The sequence below is a fragment of the Oncorhynchus nerka genome, linkage group LG8, assembly GCF_034236695.1.
Source record: "Oncorhynchus nerka isolate Pitt River linkage group LG8, Oner_Uvic_2.0, whole genome shotgun sequence".
NCBI classification, from domain to species: Eukaryota; Metazoa; Chordata; class Actinopteri; order Salmoniformes; family Salmonidae; genus Oncorhynchus; species Oncorhynchus nerka.
This window is the reverse complement of record NC_088403.1, coordinates 2,564,948-2,584,312: the sequence shown is the minus strand read 5'-3', so window position 1 is coordinate 2,584,312 and position 19,365 is coordinate 2,564,948. Positions and strand designations below refer to the sequence as shown.

The 19,365-nt window shown below is 42.7% G+C and overlaps 1 protein-coding gene across 1 annotated transcript in view; it reads left to right on the top strand.

Annotated features, from left to right (window-relative positions):
• The first annotated feature begins 5,691 nt into the window (after window positions 1-5,691).
• Window positions 5,692-19,365, top strand: part of LOC135573012 (N-acetylglucosamine-6-sulfatase-like) — a 38,076-nt gene continuing 24,402 nt past the window's right edge. Inside the window, exons 1-3 of the mRNA XM_065022066.1 lie at window positions 5,692-6,260; window positions 10,005-10,064; window positions 12,948-13,154. Of these exons, the coding sequence (XP_064878138.1) occupies window positions 6,099-6,260; window positions 10,005-10,064; window positions 12,948-13,154 (429 nt within the window). The 5' untranslated portion in view covers window positions 5,692-6,098. The remainder of the gene's footprint in view (window positions 6,261-10,004; window positions 10,065-12,947; window positions 13,155-19,365) is intronic.

Sequence of the window (19,365 nt, the reverse complement as noted above, 5' to 3'; positions counted from 1 at the left end):
TGGGGCTCTCTCATGCCGTCCCTGGAGGGGGTGCGTCACCTGAGTGGGTTGATTCACTGATGTGGTCATCCTGTCTGGGTTGGCGCCCCCCCTTGGGTTGTGCCATGGCGGAGATCTTTGTGGGCTATACTCAGCCTTGTCTCAGGATGGTAAGTTGGTGGTTGAAGATATCCCTCTAGTGGTGTGGGGGCTGTGCTTTGGCAAATTGGGTGGGGTTATATCCTTCCTGTTTGGCCCTGTCCGGGGGTGTCCTCGGATGGGGCCACAGTGTCTCCTGACCCCTCCTGTCTCAGCCTCCAGTAGTAATGCTGCAGTAGTTTATGTGCCGGGGGGCTAGGGTCAGTTTGTTATATCTGGAGTACTTCTCCTGTCCTATTCGGTGTCCTGTGTGAATCTAAGTGTGCGTTCTCTAATTCTCTCCTTCTCTCTTTCTTTCTCTCTCTCGGAGGACCTGAGCCCTAGGACCATGCTCCAGGACTACCTGACATGATGACTCCTTGCTGTCCCCAGTCCACCTGGCCATGCTGCTGCTCCAGTTTCAACTGACCTGAGCCCTAGGACCATGCCCCAGGACTACCTGACATGATGACTCCTTGCTGTCCCCAGTCCACCTGACCGTGCTGCTGCTCCAGTTTCAACTGTTCTGCCTTATTATTATTCGACCATGCTGGTCATTTATGAACATTTGAACATCTTGGCCATGTTCTGTTATAATCTCCACCCGGCACAGCCAGAAGAGGACTGGCCACCCCACATAGCCTGGTTCCTCTCTAGGTTTCTTCCTAGGTTTTGGCCTTTCTAGGGAGTTTTTCCTAGCCACCGTGCTTCTACACCTGCATTGCTTGCTGTTTGGGGTTTTAGGCTGGGTTTCTGTACAGCACTTTGAGATATCAGCTGATGTACGAAGGGCTATATAAATAAAATTGATTTGATCTATAGTTCTATTGTTGTTGAATGGACCAACATGACATGAGATATAGAATCAACATCCTGTTGAAACAGGGCTCCTATAGCTCTATTGTTGTTGAATGGACCAACATGACATGAGGTATAGATACAACATCCTGTTGAAACAAGGTTCCTATAGCTCTATTGTTGTTGAATGGACCGAAATAAAAACAAATCTTTCCTACTGATGAGTCAACAGGGTCAACGGAAGGTCAATAGAAGGTCAATAGAAGGTAGGCTCTGAGGGTCATGTTCCTGAATAATAAAGCAACACCTGAGGTTAATGGCGTCTAAAACAATGGCAACATCTTTAGGTGTTACAGGGACCTTGTAAAGGGATAAGAATTCCTTATAGCTGACTAAAAGAGCCTCTGCATTTACCAGTTGGCACCAATAGGATATTATTTCAGAACCAATATTCTAAAAACAAAGAAGTATTTTTAAACAATATGTCCCGATTATTCCATATACAATATCTGTGTGGAGAAAAACGAAGGAACACGATAATGAAACCTGCCGACTATATTGACATGTTTATTTTATTTATTTATTTATTGACATGTTATTTTATTTATTTATTTATTGACATGTTTATTTTATTTATTTATTTATTGACATGTTATTTTATTTATTTATTTATTGACATGTTTATTTTATTTATTTATTTATTTATTGACATGTTTATATTTATTTATTTATTTATTTATTGACATGTTTTTATTTATTTATTTATTGACATGTTTTTATTTATTTATTTATTTATTTATTGACATGTTTATATTTATTTATTTATTTATTTATTGACATGTTTTTATTTATTTATTTATTTATTGACATGTTTATATTTATTTATTTATTTATTTATTGACATGTTTTTATTTATTTATTTATTGACATGTTTTTATTTATTTATTTATTGACATGTTATTTTATTTATTTATTTATTGACATGTTTATTTTATTTATTTATTTATTTATTGACATGTTTTTATTTATTTATTTATTGACATGTTATTTTATTTATTTATTTATTGACATGTTTATTTTATTTATTTATTTATTGACATGTTATTTTATTTATTTATTTATTGACATGTTTATTTTATTTATTTATTTATTGACATGTTTATATTTATTTATTTATTGACATGTTTTTATTTATTTATTTATTGACATGTTTATTTTATTTATTTATTTATTGACATGTTATTTTATTTATTTATTTATTGACATGTTTATTTTATTTATTTATTTATTGACATGTTTATATTTATTTATTTATTGACATGTTTTTATTTATTTATTTATTTATTTATTGACATGTTTATATTTATTTATTTATTTATTTATTGACATGTTTATATTTATTTATTTATTTATTTATTGACATGTTTTTATTTATTTATTTATTGACATGTTTTTATTTATTTATTTATTTATTTATTGACATGTTTATATTTATTTATTTATTTATTTATTGACATGTTTATATTTATTTATTTATTTATTTATTGACATGTTTATATTTATTTATTTATTTATTTATTGACATGTTTATATTTATTTATTTATTTATTTATTGACATGTTTTTATTTATTTATTTATTGACATGTTTTTATTTATTTATTTATTTATTTATTGACATGTTTATATTTATTTATTTATTTATTTATTGACATGTTTATATTTATTTATTTATTTATTTATTGACATGTTTATATTTATTTATTTATTTATTTATTGACATGTTTTTATTTATTTATTTATTTATTTATTGACATGTTTATATTTATTTATTTATTTATTTATTGACATGTTTATATTTATTTATTTATTTATTTATTGACATGTTTATATTTATTTATTTATTTATTTATTGACATGTTTATATTTATTTATTTATTTATTTATTGACATGTTTTTATTTATTTATTTATTGACATGTTTTTATTTATTTATTTATTGACATGTTTTTATTTATTTATTTATTTATTGACATGTTTACTTTATTTATTCATTGACATGTTATTTATTTTTATGTTGACATGTTCAATTGAACGTTTTCCTCATTTTGACGTCATACCCCAAGTCGTGCGGGTGCACATGGTAGATCAGCTGATCCGTTGTCAGGCAGCACATGACCACTGAGCAGCAAATTAACCTTTATCCTTCAAAATAATAGTCTCGAACTGACGATTGTAAAGAATAATACAAAATGGTCGAAATGTGGTACATTTTATTAGGAAATGTTACCAGACTTAGAATTTTGTTAACCAATATAAAAAAAGGAAAATAGATAATAGCACAAATAATATTATAGCATTTACCATATTGACAAGAGCATTGACAGTATTAACAATAGCATTGGCACTTCAGTCTCCTTTTCTACCTAATTTAACACCTGGTTTACATCTCATAAGGTGGTCCAGGTAAGTCCAGTCAAGCACAAGTGTCGGGGAGGGGGGGGGGCTTTTGTTCTCTGTTGCTCCTCTATTGTTCGTCAAGCAACGGAGGAGCCCAATGACATCATGGACTCCCATCAGACCAACCAGTGGTGTAAAGTACTACTTAAGTAATGTACTTTACTATACTATTTACTTTACACTTATCAAGAGAGCATCCCTGGTCGTCTCTACTGCCTCTGATCTGGTGGACTCACTAAACAGAATATCCCTGGTCATCTCTACTGCCTCTGATCTGGAGGACTCACTAAACAGAGAACATCCCTGGTCATCCCTACTGCCTCTGATCTGGAGGACTCACTAAACAGAGAACATCCCTGGTCATCCATACTGCCTCTGATCTGGAGGACTCACTAAACAGAGAACATCCCTGGTCATCCCTACTGCCTCTGATCTGGAGGACTCACTAAACAGAGAACATCCCTGGTCGTCCCTACTGCCTCTGATCTGGAGGACTCACTAAACAGAGAACATCCCTGGTCATCCATACTGCCTCTGATCTGGTGGACTCACTAAACAGAATATCCCTGGTCGTCCATACTGTCTCTGATCTGGAGGACTCACTAAACAGAGAACATCCCTGGTCATCCCTACTGCCTCTGATCTGGAGGACTCACTAAACAGAGAACATCCCTGGTAATCCCTACTGCCTCTGATCTGGAGGACTCACTAAACAGAGAACATCCCTGGTCATCCCTACTGCCTCTGATCTGGAGGACTCACTAAACAGAGAACATCCCTGGTCATCTATAATACTGCCTCTGATCTGGTGGACTCACTAAACAGAGAACATCCCTGGTCATCCCTACTGCCTCTGATCTGGAGGACTCACTAAACAGAGAACATCCCTGGTGTCCCTACTGCCTCTGATCTGGAGGACTCGTTAAACAGAGAACATCCCTGGTCATCCCTACTGCCTCTGATCTGGAGGACTCACTAAACAGAGAACATCCCTGGTCGTCCCTACTACCCCTGGCTATCTGTAATGATGTCTGAGTGTTGGAGCGTGCCCCTAGCTATCTGTAATGATGTCTGAGCGTGTCCCTGGCTATCTATCTGTAATGATGTCTGAGTGATGGAGTGTCCCCTATCTATCTGTAATGATGTCTGAGTGTTGGAGTGTGTCCCTGGCTATCTATCTGTAATGATGTCTGAGTGTTGGAGCGTGTCCCTGGCTATCTGTAATGATGTCTGAGTGTTGGAGTGTGCCCCTGGCTATCTGTAATGATGTCTGAGTGTTGGTGTGCCCCTGGCTATCTGTAATGATGTCTGAGTGTTGGAGCGTGCCCCTGGCTATCTGTAATGATGTCTGAGTGTTGGAGTGTGCCCCTGGCTATCTGTAATGATGTCTGAGTGTTGGAGTGTGCCCCTGGCTATCTGTAATGATGTCTGAGTGTTGGAGTGTGTCCCTGGCTATCTATCTGTAATGATGTCTGAGTGTTGGAGTGTGCCCCTGGCTATCTGTAATGATGTCTGAGTGTTGGAGTGTGTCCCAGTCTATATATCTGTAATGATGTCTGAGTGTTGGAGTGTGTCCCTGGCTATCTATCTGTAATGATGTCTGAGTGTTGGAGTGTGTCCCAGTCTATCTATCTGTAATGATGTCTGAGTGTTGGAGTGTGTCCCTGGCTATCTATCTGTAATGATGTCTGAGTGTTGGGTGTGTCCCTGGCTATCTGTAATGATGTCTGAGTGTTGGAGTGTGTCCCTGGCTATCTATCTGTAATGATGTCTGAGTGTTGGAGTGTGCCCCTGGCTATCTGTAATGATGTCTGAGTGTTGGAGTGTGTCCCTGACTATCTATCTGTAATGATGTCTGAGTGTTGGAGCGTGTCCCTGGCTATCTATCTGTAATGATGTCTGAGTGTTGGGGTGTGCCCCTGGCTATCTGTAATGATGTCTGAGTGTTGGAGTGTGCCCTGGCTATCTGTAATGATGTCTGTGTGTTCGGTTTTGGCGGGAAAGACCGGGTTAACCAGCGAGAAAAGTGATTTATTCTCAGGATGGACCATTTGTAAAATACCGGGAAAATATTCAACCCTGATTTAGACAGATCTGATTGAAACCTGGGCTGGTAATAGTTTACATAGTTAATTGTTGTTTGAAACCCCAGCAGTTTTTGTCAAGCATGCTGTTGGAAATGTTGATTTAAATGTGTAAAAGGCTTTTCTAACCGTCAATATGATGATCTAGCTAATTAGAAGGGGAAAGGGGAAAGAGGATACCTAGCCAGTTGAACAACTGAATGCACTCAACCAAAAAGAGTTTTGCATTTAACCCTGCGACATCCGCAAGTCACCTTGTCCTAGAGATTTACACTGTTATCAAAACAGACATTATTTTACGTGTTTCTAAAATCTCTTATGGGAAAAATGAACGATGTAAAAATGACTGGACCTATTTCCTTGTTTGACCACTAGGTTTTATGGGTAATATGACTCATACTATGGTACTCCACTGCGTTGCATTCTGTCCGAAATGTGCTGTATAAATAAAGCTTGATTTGACTCTTATTCTGAAGGTGTATACAAATCCGTGACCCGAAAGCGCTTACTTATTCGTGCGTACTTTACAACGGAGTCATTCTAACCTCCTCACGGGAGCATTTTCCTAACTACGTTTCACGCTTTTATCAATTTAGGAGTCCGCAGCGAGAAGACACCCGTCTTTAATTTCACAGTGAAAAAATGACCTCGATTCGGTTAAATCTGCCAACGTTATTGAATCGTCTCTTAATCTGCGTCACCTTGCTGTTGAATAACCGCTGCTGTGTCGTTGCCAAGTGGTATCACAGACCCAACGTTGTTTTGATCCTCACCGATGACCTGGACGTCGTTATTGGGGGCATGGTAAATCAGTTTAAAACATGAGTTTAATATATTGGGGGCATGGTAAATCAGTTTAAAACATGAGTTTAATATATTGGGGGCATGGTAAATCAGTTTAAAACATGAGTTTAATATATTGGGGGCATGGTAATTCAGTTTAAAACATGAGTTTAATATATTGGGGGTGTGTTTTGAAGAACTAACGTTAGGTTGGAACTGCTAAGGGCTGATGCGCGCAGTGTTTACCTTTTCGTTAACGGGTTAGGCTGCGGAGTTAGTTAGATAAATAGATAGCCATCACATATAGCCCAGCTATGTTGAGGGTGTGTTGTTGTTTTGCAAAAGTTGATCATGACCTGCTAGGTTATCTACCCCCCCTCAAGCCTGCCTAGCCTAATCATGTCCCCGATCTCACCAGCCTACAGAACAATCATATCACTGACTGGATGTGTCAAATGTCAGGAGTCCTGCTGATCTAGGAACAGTTTAGATGTTCTTCCATAATGGATAATATTACACGGACCCTGATCCCTGATCAGCAATCCTACTTCTGAGAGTCTTGATTACATACGACTACAGCAATAGCTAAAGCTGATGGACTGGGCCCTTCATAAACCCGTGATCAGTTCCTCCTCTCTAAACGAGCCTAAATCCCAAGGCAGACGTGTTTTCAGTCGGTTCTATTCTCACCTTATTGTTTAGCCCCTGCTCTCACAGTCCAGGTCTTTGGCAGCCAGTCTGAACTAGTTCAGTATGCTCAGTAGGTAAACTAGAAGTCTGGCCAGGAGAATCTTATGATGCTGTTTGATGCCAGCCAGTCTGAACTAGTTCAGTATGCTCAGTAGGTAAACTAGAAGTCTGGCCAGGAGAATCTTATGATGCTGTTTGATGCCAGCCAGTCTGAACTAGTTCAGTATGCTCAGTAGGTAAACTAGAAGTCTGGCCAGGAGAATCTTATGATGCTGTTTGATGCCAGCCAGTCTGAACTAGTTCAGGATGCTCAGTAGGTAAACTAGAAGTCTGGCCAGGAGAATCTTATGATGCTGTTTGATGCCAGCCAGTCTGAACTAGTTCAGTATGCTCAGTAGGTAAACTAGAAGTCTGGCCAGGAGAATCTTATGATGCTGTTTGATGCCAGCCAGTCTGAACTAGTTCAGGATGCTCAGTAGGTAAACTAGAAGTCTGGCCAGGAGAATCTTATGATGCTGTTTGATGCCAGCCAGTCTGAACTAGTTCAGTATGCTCAGTAGGTAAACTAGAAGTCTGGCCAGGAGAATCTTATGATGCTGTTTGATGCCAGCCAGTCTGAACTAGTTCAGTATGCTCAGTAGGTAAACTAGAAGTCTGGCCAGGAGAATCTTATGATGCTGTTTGATGCCAGCCAGTCTGAACTAGTTCAGTATGCTCAGTAGGTAAACTAGAAGTCTGGCCAGGAGAATCTTATGATGCTGTTTGATGCCAGCCAGTCTGAACTAGTTCAGTATGCTCAGTAGGTAAACTAGAAGTCTGGCCAGGAGAATCTTATGATGCTGTTTGATGCCAGCCAGTCTGAACTAGTTCAGGATGCTCAGTAGGTAAACTAGAAGTCTGGCCAGGAGAATCTTATGATGCTGTTTGATGCCAGCCAGTCTGAACTAGTTCAGTATGCTCAGTAGGTAAACTAGAAGTCTGGCCAGGAGAATCTTATGATGCTGTTTGATGCCAGCCAGTCTGAACTAGTTCAGTATGCTCAGTAGGTAAACTAGAAGTCTGGCCAGGAGAATCTTATGATGCTGTTTGATGCCAGCCAGTCTGAACTAGTTCAGGATGCTCAGTAGGTAAACTAGAAGTCTGGCCAGGAGAATCTTATGATGCTGTTTGATGCCAGCCAGTCTGAACTAGTTCAGTATGCTCAGTAGGTAAACTAGAAGTCTGGCCAGGAGAATCTTATGATGCTGTTTGATGCCAGCCAGTCTGAACTAGTTCAGGATGCTCAGTAGGTAAACTAGAAGTCTGGCCAGGAGAATCTTATGATGCTGTTTGATGCCAGCCAGTCTGAACTAGTTCAGTATGCTCAGTAGGTAAACTAGAAGTCTGGCCAGGAGAATCTTATGATGCTGTTTGATGCCAGCCAGTCTGAACTAGTTCAGGATGCTCAGTAGGTAAACTAGAAGTCTGGCCAGGAGAATCTTATGATGCTGTTTGATGCCAGCCAGTCTGAACTAGTTCAGGATGCTCAGTAGGTAAACTAGAAGTCTGGCCAGGAGAATCTTATGATGCTGATGTTATTATTGTAAAGTTTAGAACCGCCAGATGTTGATGACAGATCAGTGTGAAATAAGTTAGCGGAACAGGTGTGTCTGTGAGCTGAGGTTGATGACAGATCAGTGTGAAATAAGTTAGCGGAACAGGTGTGTCTGTGAGCTGAGGTTGATGACAGATCAGTGTGAAATAAGTTAGCGGAACAGGTGTGTCTGTGAGCTGATGTTGATGACCGATCAGTGTGAAATAAGTTAGCGGAACAGGTGTGTCTGTGAGCTGAGGTTGATGACAGATCAGTGTGAAATAAGTTAGCGGAACAGATGTGTCTGAGCTGATGTTGATGACAGATCAGTGTGAAATAAGTTAGCGGAACAGGTGTGTCTGTGAGCTGCTGTTGATGACAGATCAGTGTGAAATAAGTTAGCGGAACAGGTGTGTCTGTGAGCTGAGGTTGATGACAGATCAGTGTGAAATAAGGAACAGGAACAGGTGTGTCTGTGAGCTGATGTTGATGACAGATCAGTGTGAAATAAGGAACAGGAACAGGTGTGTCTGTGAGCTGAGGTTGTTGACAGATCAGTGTGAAATAAGGAACAGGAACAGGTGTGTCTGTGAGCTGAGGTTGATGACAGATCAGTGTGAAATAAGTTAGCGGAACAGGTGTGTCTGTGAGCTGATGTTGATGACAGATCAGTGTGAAATAAGTTAGATGAACAGGTGTGTCTGTGAGCTGACTGTTGATGACAGATCAGTGGAAATAAGTTAGCGGAACAGGTGTGTCTGTGAGCTGATGTTGATGACAGATCAGTGTGAAATAAGTTAGCGGAACAGGTGTGTCTGTGAGCTGATGTTGATGACAGATCAGTGTGAAATAAGTTAGCGGAACAGGTGTGTCTGTGAGCTGATGTTGATGACAGATCAGTGTGAAATAAGGAACAGGAACAGGTGTGTCTGTGAGCTGATGTTGATGACAGATCAGTGTGAAATAAGGAACAGGAACAGGTGTGTCTGTGAGCTGATGTTGATGACAGATCAGTGTGAAATAAGTTAGCGGAACAGGTGTGTCTGTGAGCTGATGTTGATGACAGATCAGTGTGAAATAAGTTAGCGGAACAGGTGTGTCTGTGAGCTGATGTTGATGACAGATCAGTGTGAAATAAGTTAGCGGAACAGGTGTGTCTGTGAGCTGATGTTGATGACAGATCAGTGTGAAATAAGTTAGCGGAACAGGTGTGTCTGTGAGCTGATGTTGATGACAGATCAGTGTGAAATAAGTTAGCGGAACAGGTGTGTCTGTGAGCTGATGTTGATGACAGATCAGTGTGAAATAAGTTAGCGGAACAGGTGTGTCTGTGAGCTGATGTTGATGACAGATCAGTATGAAATAAGTTAGCGGAACAGGTGTGTCTGTGAGCTGAGGTTGATGACAGATCAGTGTGAAATAAGTTAGCGGAACAGGTGTGTCTGTGAGCTGAGGTTTCAGGATGGGACATCCATTCTAAAACCCACATTGTGTTTCTTCAGACCCCACTGAGCAAGACCAAGAAACTGATTGGTGAAGCAGGGATCACCTTTACCAACGCTGTGAGTATCCTGGTCAGGGTTAGGGGTTAGGGGTTGGTCTCCAACGCTGTGAGTATCCTGGTCAGGGTTAGGGGTTGGGGGTTAGGGGTTGGTCTCCAACGCTGTGAGTATCCTGGTCAGGGTTAGGGGTTAGGGTTGGTCTCCAACGCTGTGAGTATCCTGGTCAGGGTTGGGGGTTAGGGGTTGGTCTCCAACGCTGTGAGTATCCTGGTCAGGGTTAGGGGTTAGGGGTTGGTCTCCAACGCTGAGAGTATCCTGTTCAGGGTTAGGGGTTGGTCTCCAACGCTGTGAGTACCCTGGTCAGGGTTAGGGGTTAGGGGTTGGTCTCCAACGCTGTGAGTATCCTGTTCAGGGTTAGGGGTTAGGGGTTGGTCTCCAACGCTGTGAGTATCCTGGTCAGGGTTAGGGGTTAGGGGTTGGTCTCCAACGCTGTGAGTATCCTGGTTAGGGGTTAGGGTTGGTCTCCAATGCTGTGAGTATCCTGGTCAGGGTTAGGGGTTAGGGGTTGGTCTCCAACGCTGTGAGTATCCTGGTCAGGGTTAGGGGTTGGTTGTGAGTATCCTGGTCAGGGTTAGGGGTTGGTCTCCAACGCTGTGAGTATCCTGGTCAGGGTTAGGGGTTGGTCTCCAACGCTGTGAGTATCCTGTTCAGGGTTAGGGGTTAGGGGTTAGGGTTGGTCTCCAACACTGTGAGTATCCTGTTCAGGGTTAGGGGTTAGGGGTTGGTCTCCAACGCTGTGAGTATCCTGGTCAGGGGTTCCTGTTAGGGGTTAGGGGTTAGGGGTTGGTCTCCAACACTGTGAGTATCCTGTTAGGGGTTAGGGGTTGGTCTCCAACGCTGTGAGTATCCTGGTCAGGGTTAGGGGTTAGGGGGCTTGAGTATCCTGGTTAGGGTTAAGGGGTTAGGGGTTGGTCTCCAACGCTGTGAGTATCCTGGTCAGGGTAAGGGGTTAGGGGTTGGTCTCCAACGCTGTGAGTATCCTGGTCAGGGTTAGGGGTTAGGGGTTGGTCTCCAACGCTGTGAGTATCCTGGTCAGGGTTAGGGGTTAGGGTTGGTCTCCAACGCTGTGAGTATCCTGGTCAGGGTTAGGGGTTAGGGTTGGTCTCCAACGCTGTGAGTATCCTGGTCAGGGTTAGGGGTTAGGGGTTGGTCTCCAACGCTGTGAGTATCCTGGTCAGGGTTAGGGGTTAGGGGTTGGTCTCCAACGCTGTGAGTATCCTGCTGTCAGTATCCTGGTTAGGGGTTAGGTTGGTCTCCAACGCTGTGAGTATCCTGTTCAGGGTTAGGGTTAGGGGTTGGTCTCCAACGCTGTGAGTATCCTGGTCAGGGTTAGGGGTTGGTCTCCAACGCTGTGAGTATCCTGGTCAGGGTTAGGGGTTGGTCTCCAACGCTGTGAGTATCCTGGTCAGGGTTAGGGGTTGGTCTCCAACGCTGTGAGTATCCTGTTCAGGGTTAGGGGTTAGGGGTTAGGGTTGGTCTCCAACACTGTGAGTATCCTGTTCAGGGTTAGGGGTTAGGGGTTGGTCTCCAACGCTGTGAGTATCCTGGTCAGGGTTAGGGGTTGGTCTCCAATGCTGTGAGTATCCTGTTAGGGGTTAGGGTTTGGTCTCCAACACTGTGAGTATCCTGGTCAGGGTTAGGGGTTAGGGTTGGTCTCCAACGCTGTATCCTGGTCAGGGTAGGGTTAGACAGGGTTGGTCTCCAATGCTGTGAGTATCCTGTTAGGGTTGGTCTCCAACGCTGTGAGTATCCTGGTCAGGGTAAGGGGTTAGGGGTTGGTCTCCAACGCTGTGAGTATCCTGGGTTGGTTACGCTGGAGTATCCTGGTCAGGGTTGGTCTCCAATGCTGTGAGTATCCTGGTCAGGGTTAGGGGTTGGTCTCCAACACTGTGAGTATCCTGGTTAGGGGTTAGGGGTTGGTCTCCAACGCTGTGAGTATCCTGGTCAGGGTTAGGGGTTAGGGGTTGGTCTCCAACGCTGTGAGTATCCTGGTCAGGGTTAGGGGTTAGGGGTTGGTCTCCAATGCTGTGAGTATCCTGTTAGGGGTTGGTCTCCAACGCTGTGAGTATCCTGGTGGTCAGGGGTTAGGGGTTGGTCTCCAACGCTGTGAGTATCCTGGTCAGGGTAGGGGTTAGGGGTTGGTCTCCAACGCTGTGAGTATCCTGGTCAGGGTAAGGGGTTAGGGCGTTGGTCTCCAATGCTGTGAGTATCCTGGTCAGGGTTAGGGTTGGTCTCCAACACTGTGAGTATCCTGGTTAGGGGTTAGGGGTTGGTCTCCAACGCTGTGAGTATCCTGGTCAGGGTTAGGGGTTGGTCTCCAACGCTGTGAGTATCCTGGTCAGGGTTAGGGGTTAGGGGTTGGTCTCCAACGCTGTGAGTATCCTGGTCAGGGTTAGGGGTTGGTCTCCAACGCTGTGAGTATCCTGGTCAGGGTTAGGGGTTGGTCTCCAACGCTGTGAGTATCCTGTTAGGAGTTAGGGGTTGGTCTCCAACGTTGTGAGTATCCTGGTTAGGGGTTAGGGGTTGGTCTCCAACGCTGTGAGTATCCTGGTCAGGGTTAGGGGTTAGGGGTTGGTCTCCAACGTTGTGAGTATCCTGGTCAGGGTTAGGGGTTAGGGGTTGGTCACCAACGCTGTGAGTATCCTGGTCAGGGTTAGGGGTTAGGGTTGGTCTCCAACGCTGTGAGTATCCTGTTCATCGTCCAACCAAATGCTTACCTGCAGGTTCCTTCTGGAGGAGATGAATGCACGATGAGGGTTTCAGGGGCAGGATGGGAGATGAATGCATGATGAGGGTTTCAGGGGCAGGATGGGAGATGAATGAGTGTAGTTGCACTGCACCAGGAGACATGCTGATGGGAGTATGTTGTTGTGGTTACCCCAGTTTGTAGCCAGCCCACTGTGCTGTCCCAGCAGAGCCAGCATCCTAACAGGAAAGTATCCTCATAACCACCATGTGATCAACAACACTCTGGAGGGGAACTGCAGCAGCACGGCCTGGCAGAAGACCCAGGAGCCCAAGACCTTCCCTGCTCTACTGCAGGCCTACGCTGGTTACCAGACCTTCTTCGCTGGGAAGTACCTGAACCAGGTAAATATACCTCACTAACTCTACCACCTAACCCTACCACTAACCCTACGCTGGTTACCAGACCTTCTACACTGGGAAGTACCTCAACCTGGTTGTTCAATTCAAAAACAGCATTTACTTTGGACAAGTCTTAAGCAATATGACAGTATGTGACAACCATACCACACACAGCATCTTCACAGCATCATGTCCTGTCATGAATGTAGGTTACACTAGACAGCATCATGTCCTGTCTTGTATGTAGGTTACACTAGATAGCATCATGTCATGTATGTAGGTTACACTAGACAGCATCATGTCATGTATGTAGGTTACACTAGACAGCATCATGTCATGTATGTAGGTTACACTAGACAGCATCATGTCATGTATGTAGGTTACACTAGACAGCATCATGTCATGTATGTAGGTTACACTAGACAGCATCATGTCATGTATGTAGGTTACACTAGACAGCATCATGTCATGTATGTAGGTTACACTAGACAGCATCATCATGTCATGTATGTAGGTTACACTAGACAGCATCATGTCATGTATGTAGGTTACACTAGACAGCATCATGTCCTGTCATGTATGTAGGTTACACTAGACAGCATCATGTCCTGTCATGTATGTAGGTTACACTAGACAGCATCATGTCATGTATGTAGGTTACACTAGACAGCATCATGTCCTGTCATGTATGTAGGTTACACTAGACGGCATCATGTCCTGTCATGTATGTAGGTTACACTAGACAGCATCATGTCCTGTCATGTATGTAGGTTACAATAGACAGCATCATGTCCTGTCATGTATGTAGGTTACACTAGACAGCGTCATGTATGTAGGTTACACTAGACAGCATCATGTCCTGTCATGTATGTAGGTTACACTAGACAGCATCATGTCATGTGTGTAGGTTACACTAGACAGCATCATGTCCTGTCATGTATGTAGGTTACACTAGACAGCATCATGTCCTGTCATGTATGTAGGTTACACTAGACAGCATCATGTCCTGTCATGTGTGTAGGTTACACTAGACAGCATCATGTCATGAATGTAGGTTACACTAGACAGCATCATGTCCTGTCATGTATGTAGGTTACACTAGACAGCATTATGTCCTGTCATGTGTGTAGGTTACACTAGACAGCATCCTGTCATGTATGTAGGTTACACTAGACAGCATCATGTCCTGTCATGTATGTAGGTTACAATAGACAGCATCATGTCCTGTCATGTATGTAGGTTACACTAGACAGCGTCATGTATGTAGGTTACACTAGACAGCATCATGTCCTGTCATGTATGTAGGTTACACTAGACAGCATCATGTCATGTGTGTAGGTTACACTAGACAGCATCATGTCCTGTCATGTATGTAGGTTACACTAGACAGCATCATGTCATGTATGTAGGTTACACTAGACAGCATCATGTCATGTATGTAGGTTACACTAGACAGCATCATGTCCTGTCATGTATGTAGGTTACACTAGACAGCATCATGTCATGTATGTAGGTTACACTAGACAGCATCATGTCATGTATGTAGGTTACACTAGACAGCATCATGTCATGTATGTAGGTTACACTAGACAGCATCATGTCCTGTCATGTATGTAGGTTACACTAGACAGCATCCTGTCATGTATGTAGGTTACACTAGACAGCATCATGTCCTGTCATGTATGTAGGTTACACTAGACAGCATCATGTCCTGTCATGTATGTAGGTTACACTAGACAGCATCATGTCCTGTCATGTGTGTAGGTTACACTAGACAGCATCATGTCATGAATGTAGGTTACACTAGACAGCATCATGTCCTGTCATGTATGTAGGTTACACTAGACAGCATTATGTCCTGTCATGTGTGTAGGTTACACTAGACAGCATCATGTCCTGTCATGTATGTAGGTTACACTAGACAGCATCATGTCATGTATGTAGGTTACACTAGACAGCATCATGTCATGTATGTAGGTTACACTAGACAGCATCATGTCCTGTCATGTATGTAGGTTACACTAGACAGCATCATGTCATGTATGTAGGTTACACTAGACAGCATCATGTCATGTATGTAGGTTACACTAGACAGCATCATGTCCTGTCATGTATATAGGTTACACTAGACAGCATCATGTCCTGTCATGTATATAGGTTACACTAGACAGCATCATGTCATGTATGTAGGTTACACTAGACAGCATCATGTCCTGTCATGTATGTAGGTTACACTAGACAGCATCATGTCATGAATGTAGGTCACACTAGACAGCATCATGTCCTGTCATGTATGTAGGTTACACTAGACAGCATCATGTCATGTATGTAGGTTACACTAGACAGCATCATGTCCTGTCATGTATGTAGGTTACACTAGACAGCATCATGTCATGTATGTAGGTTACACTAGACAGCATCATGTCCTGTCATGTGTGTAGGTTACACTAGACAGCATCATGTCATGAATGTAGGTTACACTAGACAGCATCATGTCATGTATGTAGGTTACACTAGACAGCATCATGTCCTGTCATGTATGTAGGTTACACTAGACAGCATCATGTCCTGTCATGTATGTAGGTTACACTAGACAGCATCATGTCCTGTCATGTATGTAGGTTACACTAGACAGCATCATGTCCTGTCATGTATGTAGGTTACACTAGACAGCATCATGTCCTGTCTTGTATGTAGGTTACACTAGATAGCATCATGTCATGTATGTAGGTTACACTAGACAGCATCATGTCATGTATGTAGGTTACACTAGACAGCATCATGTCATGTATGTAGGTTACATTAGACAGCATCATGTCATGTATGTAGGTTACACTAGACAGCTTCATGTCCTGTCATGTATGTAGGTTACACTAGACAGCTTCATGTCCTGTCATGTATGTAGGTTACACTAGACAGCATCATGTCATGTATGTAGGTTACACTAGACAGCATCATGTCATGTATGTAGGTTACACTAGACAGCATCATGTCCTGTATGTAGGTTACACTAGACAGCATCATGTCCTGTATGTAGGTTACACTAGACAGCATCATGTCCTGTATGTAGGTTACACTAGACAGCATCATGTCCTGTCATGTATGTAGGTTACACTAGACAGCATCATGTCCTGTCATGTATGTAGGTTACACTAGACAGCATCATGTCCTGTCATGTATGTAGGTTACACTAGACAGCATCATGTCATGTGTGTAGGTTACACTAGACAGCATCATGTCCTGTCATGTATGTAGGTTACACTAGACAGCATCATGTCATGTATGTAGGTTACACTAGACAGCATCATGTCATGTATGTAGGTTACACTAGATGGCAAACATGTCATGTATGTAGGTTACACTAGACAGCATCATGTCATGTATGTAGGTTACACTAGACAGCATCATGTCATGTATGTATGGTTACACTAGACAGCATCATGTCCTGTCATGTGTGTAGGTTACACTAGACAGCATCATGTCCTGTCATGTGTGTAGGTTACACTAGACAGCATCATGTCCTGTCATGTATGTAGGTTACACTAGACAGCATCATGTCCTGTCATGTATGTAGGTTACACTAGACAGCATCATGTCCTGTCATGTATGTAGGTTACACTAGACAGCATCATGTCCTGTCATGTATGTAGGTTACACTAGACAGCATCATGTCCTGTCATGTATGTAGGTTACACTAGACAGCATCATGTCCTGTCATGTATGTAGGTGTCACTAGACAGCATCATGTCCTGTCATGTATGTAGGTTACACTAGACAGCATCATGTCCTGTCATGTATGTAGGTTACACTAGACAGCATCATGTCATGTATGTAGGTTACACTATGGACAGCATCATGTCCTGTCATGTATGTAGGTTACACTAGACAGCATCATGTCCTGTCATGTATGTAGGTTACATGGAAGACAGCATCATGTCATGTATGTAGGTTACACTAGACAGCATCATGTCCTGTCATGTGTGTAGGTTACACTAGACAGCATCATGTCATGTATGTAGGTTACACTAGACAGCATCATGTCCTGTCATGTATGTAGGTTACACTAGACAGCATCATGTCCTGTCATGTATGTAAACTGTCTCACTATGGACAGCATCATGTCCTGTCATGTATGAAACTTCACTAGACAGTGTATGGAAACTGTCTCTGTATGGAAACTGTCTCTGTATGGAAACTGTCTCTGTCTCAGTATGGAACTGTCTCTGTCTCAGTATGGAAATCTGTCTCAGTATGGAAACTGTCTCTGTCTCAGTATGGAAACTGTCTCTGTCTCAGTATGGAAACTGTCTCTGTCTCAGTATGGAAACTGTCTCTGTCTCAGTATGGAAACTGTCTCTGTCTCAGTATGGAAACTGTCTCTGTCTCAGTATGGAAACTGTCTCTGTCTCAGTATGGAAACTGTCTCTGTCTCAGTATGGAAACTGTCTCTGTCTCAGTATGGAAACTGTCTGGAAACTGTCTCAGTATGGAACTGTCTCTGTCTCAGTATGGAAACTGTCTCTGTCTCAGTATGGAAACTGTCTCTGTCTCAGTATGGAAACTGTCTCTGTCTCAGTATGGAAACTGTCTCTGTCTCAGTATGGAAACTGTCTCTGTCTCAGTATGGAAACTGTCTCTGTCTCAGTATGGAAACTGTCTCTGTCTCAGTATGGAAACTGTCTCTGTCTCAGTATGGAAACTGTCTCAGTATGTCTCAGTATGGAAACTGTCTCAGTATGGAAACTGTCTGGAAACTGTCTCAGTATGGAAACTGTCTCTGTCTCAGTATGGAAACTGTCTCTGTCTCAGTATGGAAACTGTCTCTGTCTCAGTATGGAAACTGTCTCTGTCTCAGTATGGAAACTGTCTCTGTCTCAGTATGGAAATCTGTCTCTCTCAGTATGGAAACTGTCTCTGTCTCAGTATGGAAACTGTCTCAGTCTGGAAATGGAAACTGTCTCTGTATGGAAACTGTCTCTGTCTCAGTATGGAATCTGTCTCTGTCTCAGTATGGAATCTGTCTCTGTCTCAGTATGGAATCTGTCTCTGTCTCAGTATGGAATCTGTCTCTGTCTCAGTATGGAATCTGTCTCTGTCTCAGTATGGAAACTGTCTCTGTCTCAGTATGGAAACTGTCTGTCTCAGTATGGAAACTGTCTCTGTCTCAGTATGGAAACTGTCTCTGTCTCAGTATGGAAACTGTCTCTGTCTCAGTATGGAACTGTCTCTGTCTCAGTATGGAAACTGTCTCTGTCTCAGTATGGAAACTGTCTCTGTCTCAGTATGGAAACTGTCTCTGTCTCAGTATGGAAACTGTCTCTGTCTCAGTATGGAAACTGTCTCTGTTTTCAGTATGGAAACTGTCTCTGTTTCAGTATGGAAACTGTCTCTGTCTCAGTATGGAAACTGTCTCAGTATGGAACTGTCACTGTCTCAGTATGGTAACTGTCTCCTGTCTCAGTATGGAAACTGTCTCTGTCTCAGTATGGAAACTGTCTCTGTCTCAGTATGGAAACTGTCTCTGTCTCAGTATGGAAACTGTCTCTGTCTCAGTATGGAAACTGTCTCTGTCTCAGTATGGAAACTGTCTCTGTCTCAGTATGGAAACTGTCTCTGTTTCAGTATGGAAACTGTTTCTGTATGGAAACTCAGTATGGAAACTGTCTCTGTCTCAGTATGGAAACTGTCTCTGTCTCAGTATGGAAACTGTCTCTGTCTCTGTTTCAGTATGGAAACTGTCTCTGTCTCAGTATGGAAACTGTCTCTGTCTCAGTATGGAAACTGTCTCTGTCTGGGAACTTTCTCTGTAATGGAAACTGTCTCAGTATGGAAACTGTCTCTGTCTCAGTATGGAAACTGTCTCTGTCTCAGTATGGAAACTGTCTCTGTCTCAGTATGGAAACTGTCTCTGTTTCAGTATGGAAACTGTCTCTGTCTCAGTATGGAAACTGTCTCTGTCTCAGTATGGAAACTGTCTCTGTCTCAGTATGGAAACTGTCTCTGTCTCAGTATGGAAACTGTCTCTGTCTCAGTATGGAAACTGTCTCTGTCTCAGTATGGAAACTGTCTCTGTCTCAGTATGGAAACTGTCTCTGTCTCAGTATGGAAACTGTCTCTGTCTCAGTATGGAAACTGTCTCTGTATGGAAACTGTCTGTCTGTCTCAGTATGGAAACTGTCTCTGTCTCAGTATGGAAACTGTCTCTGTCTCAGTA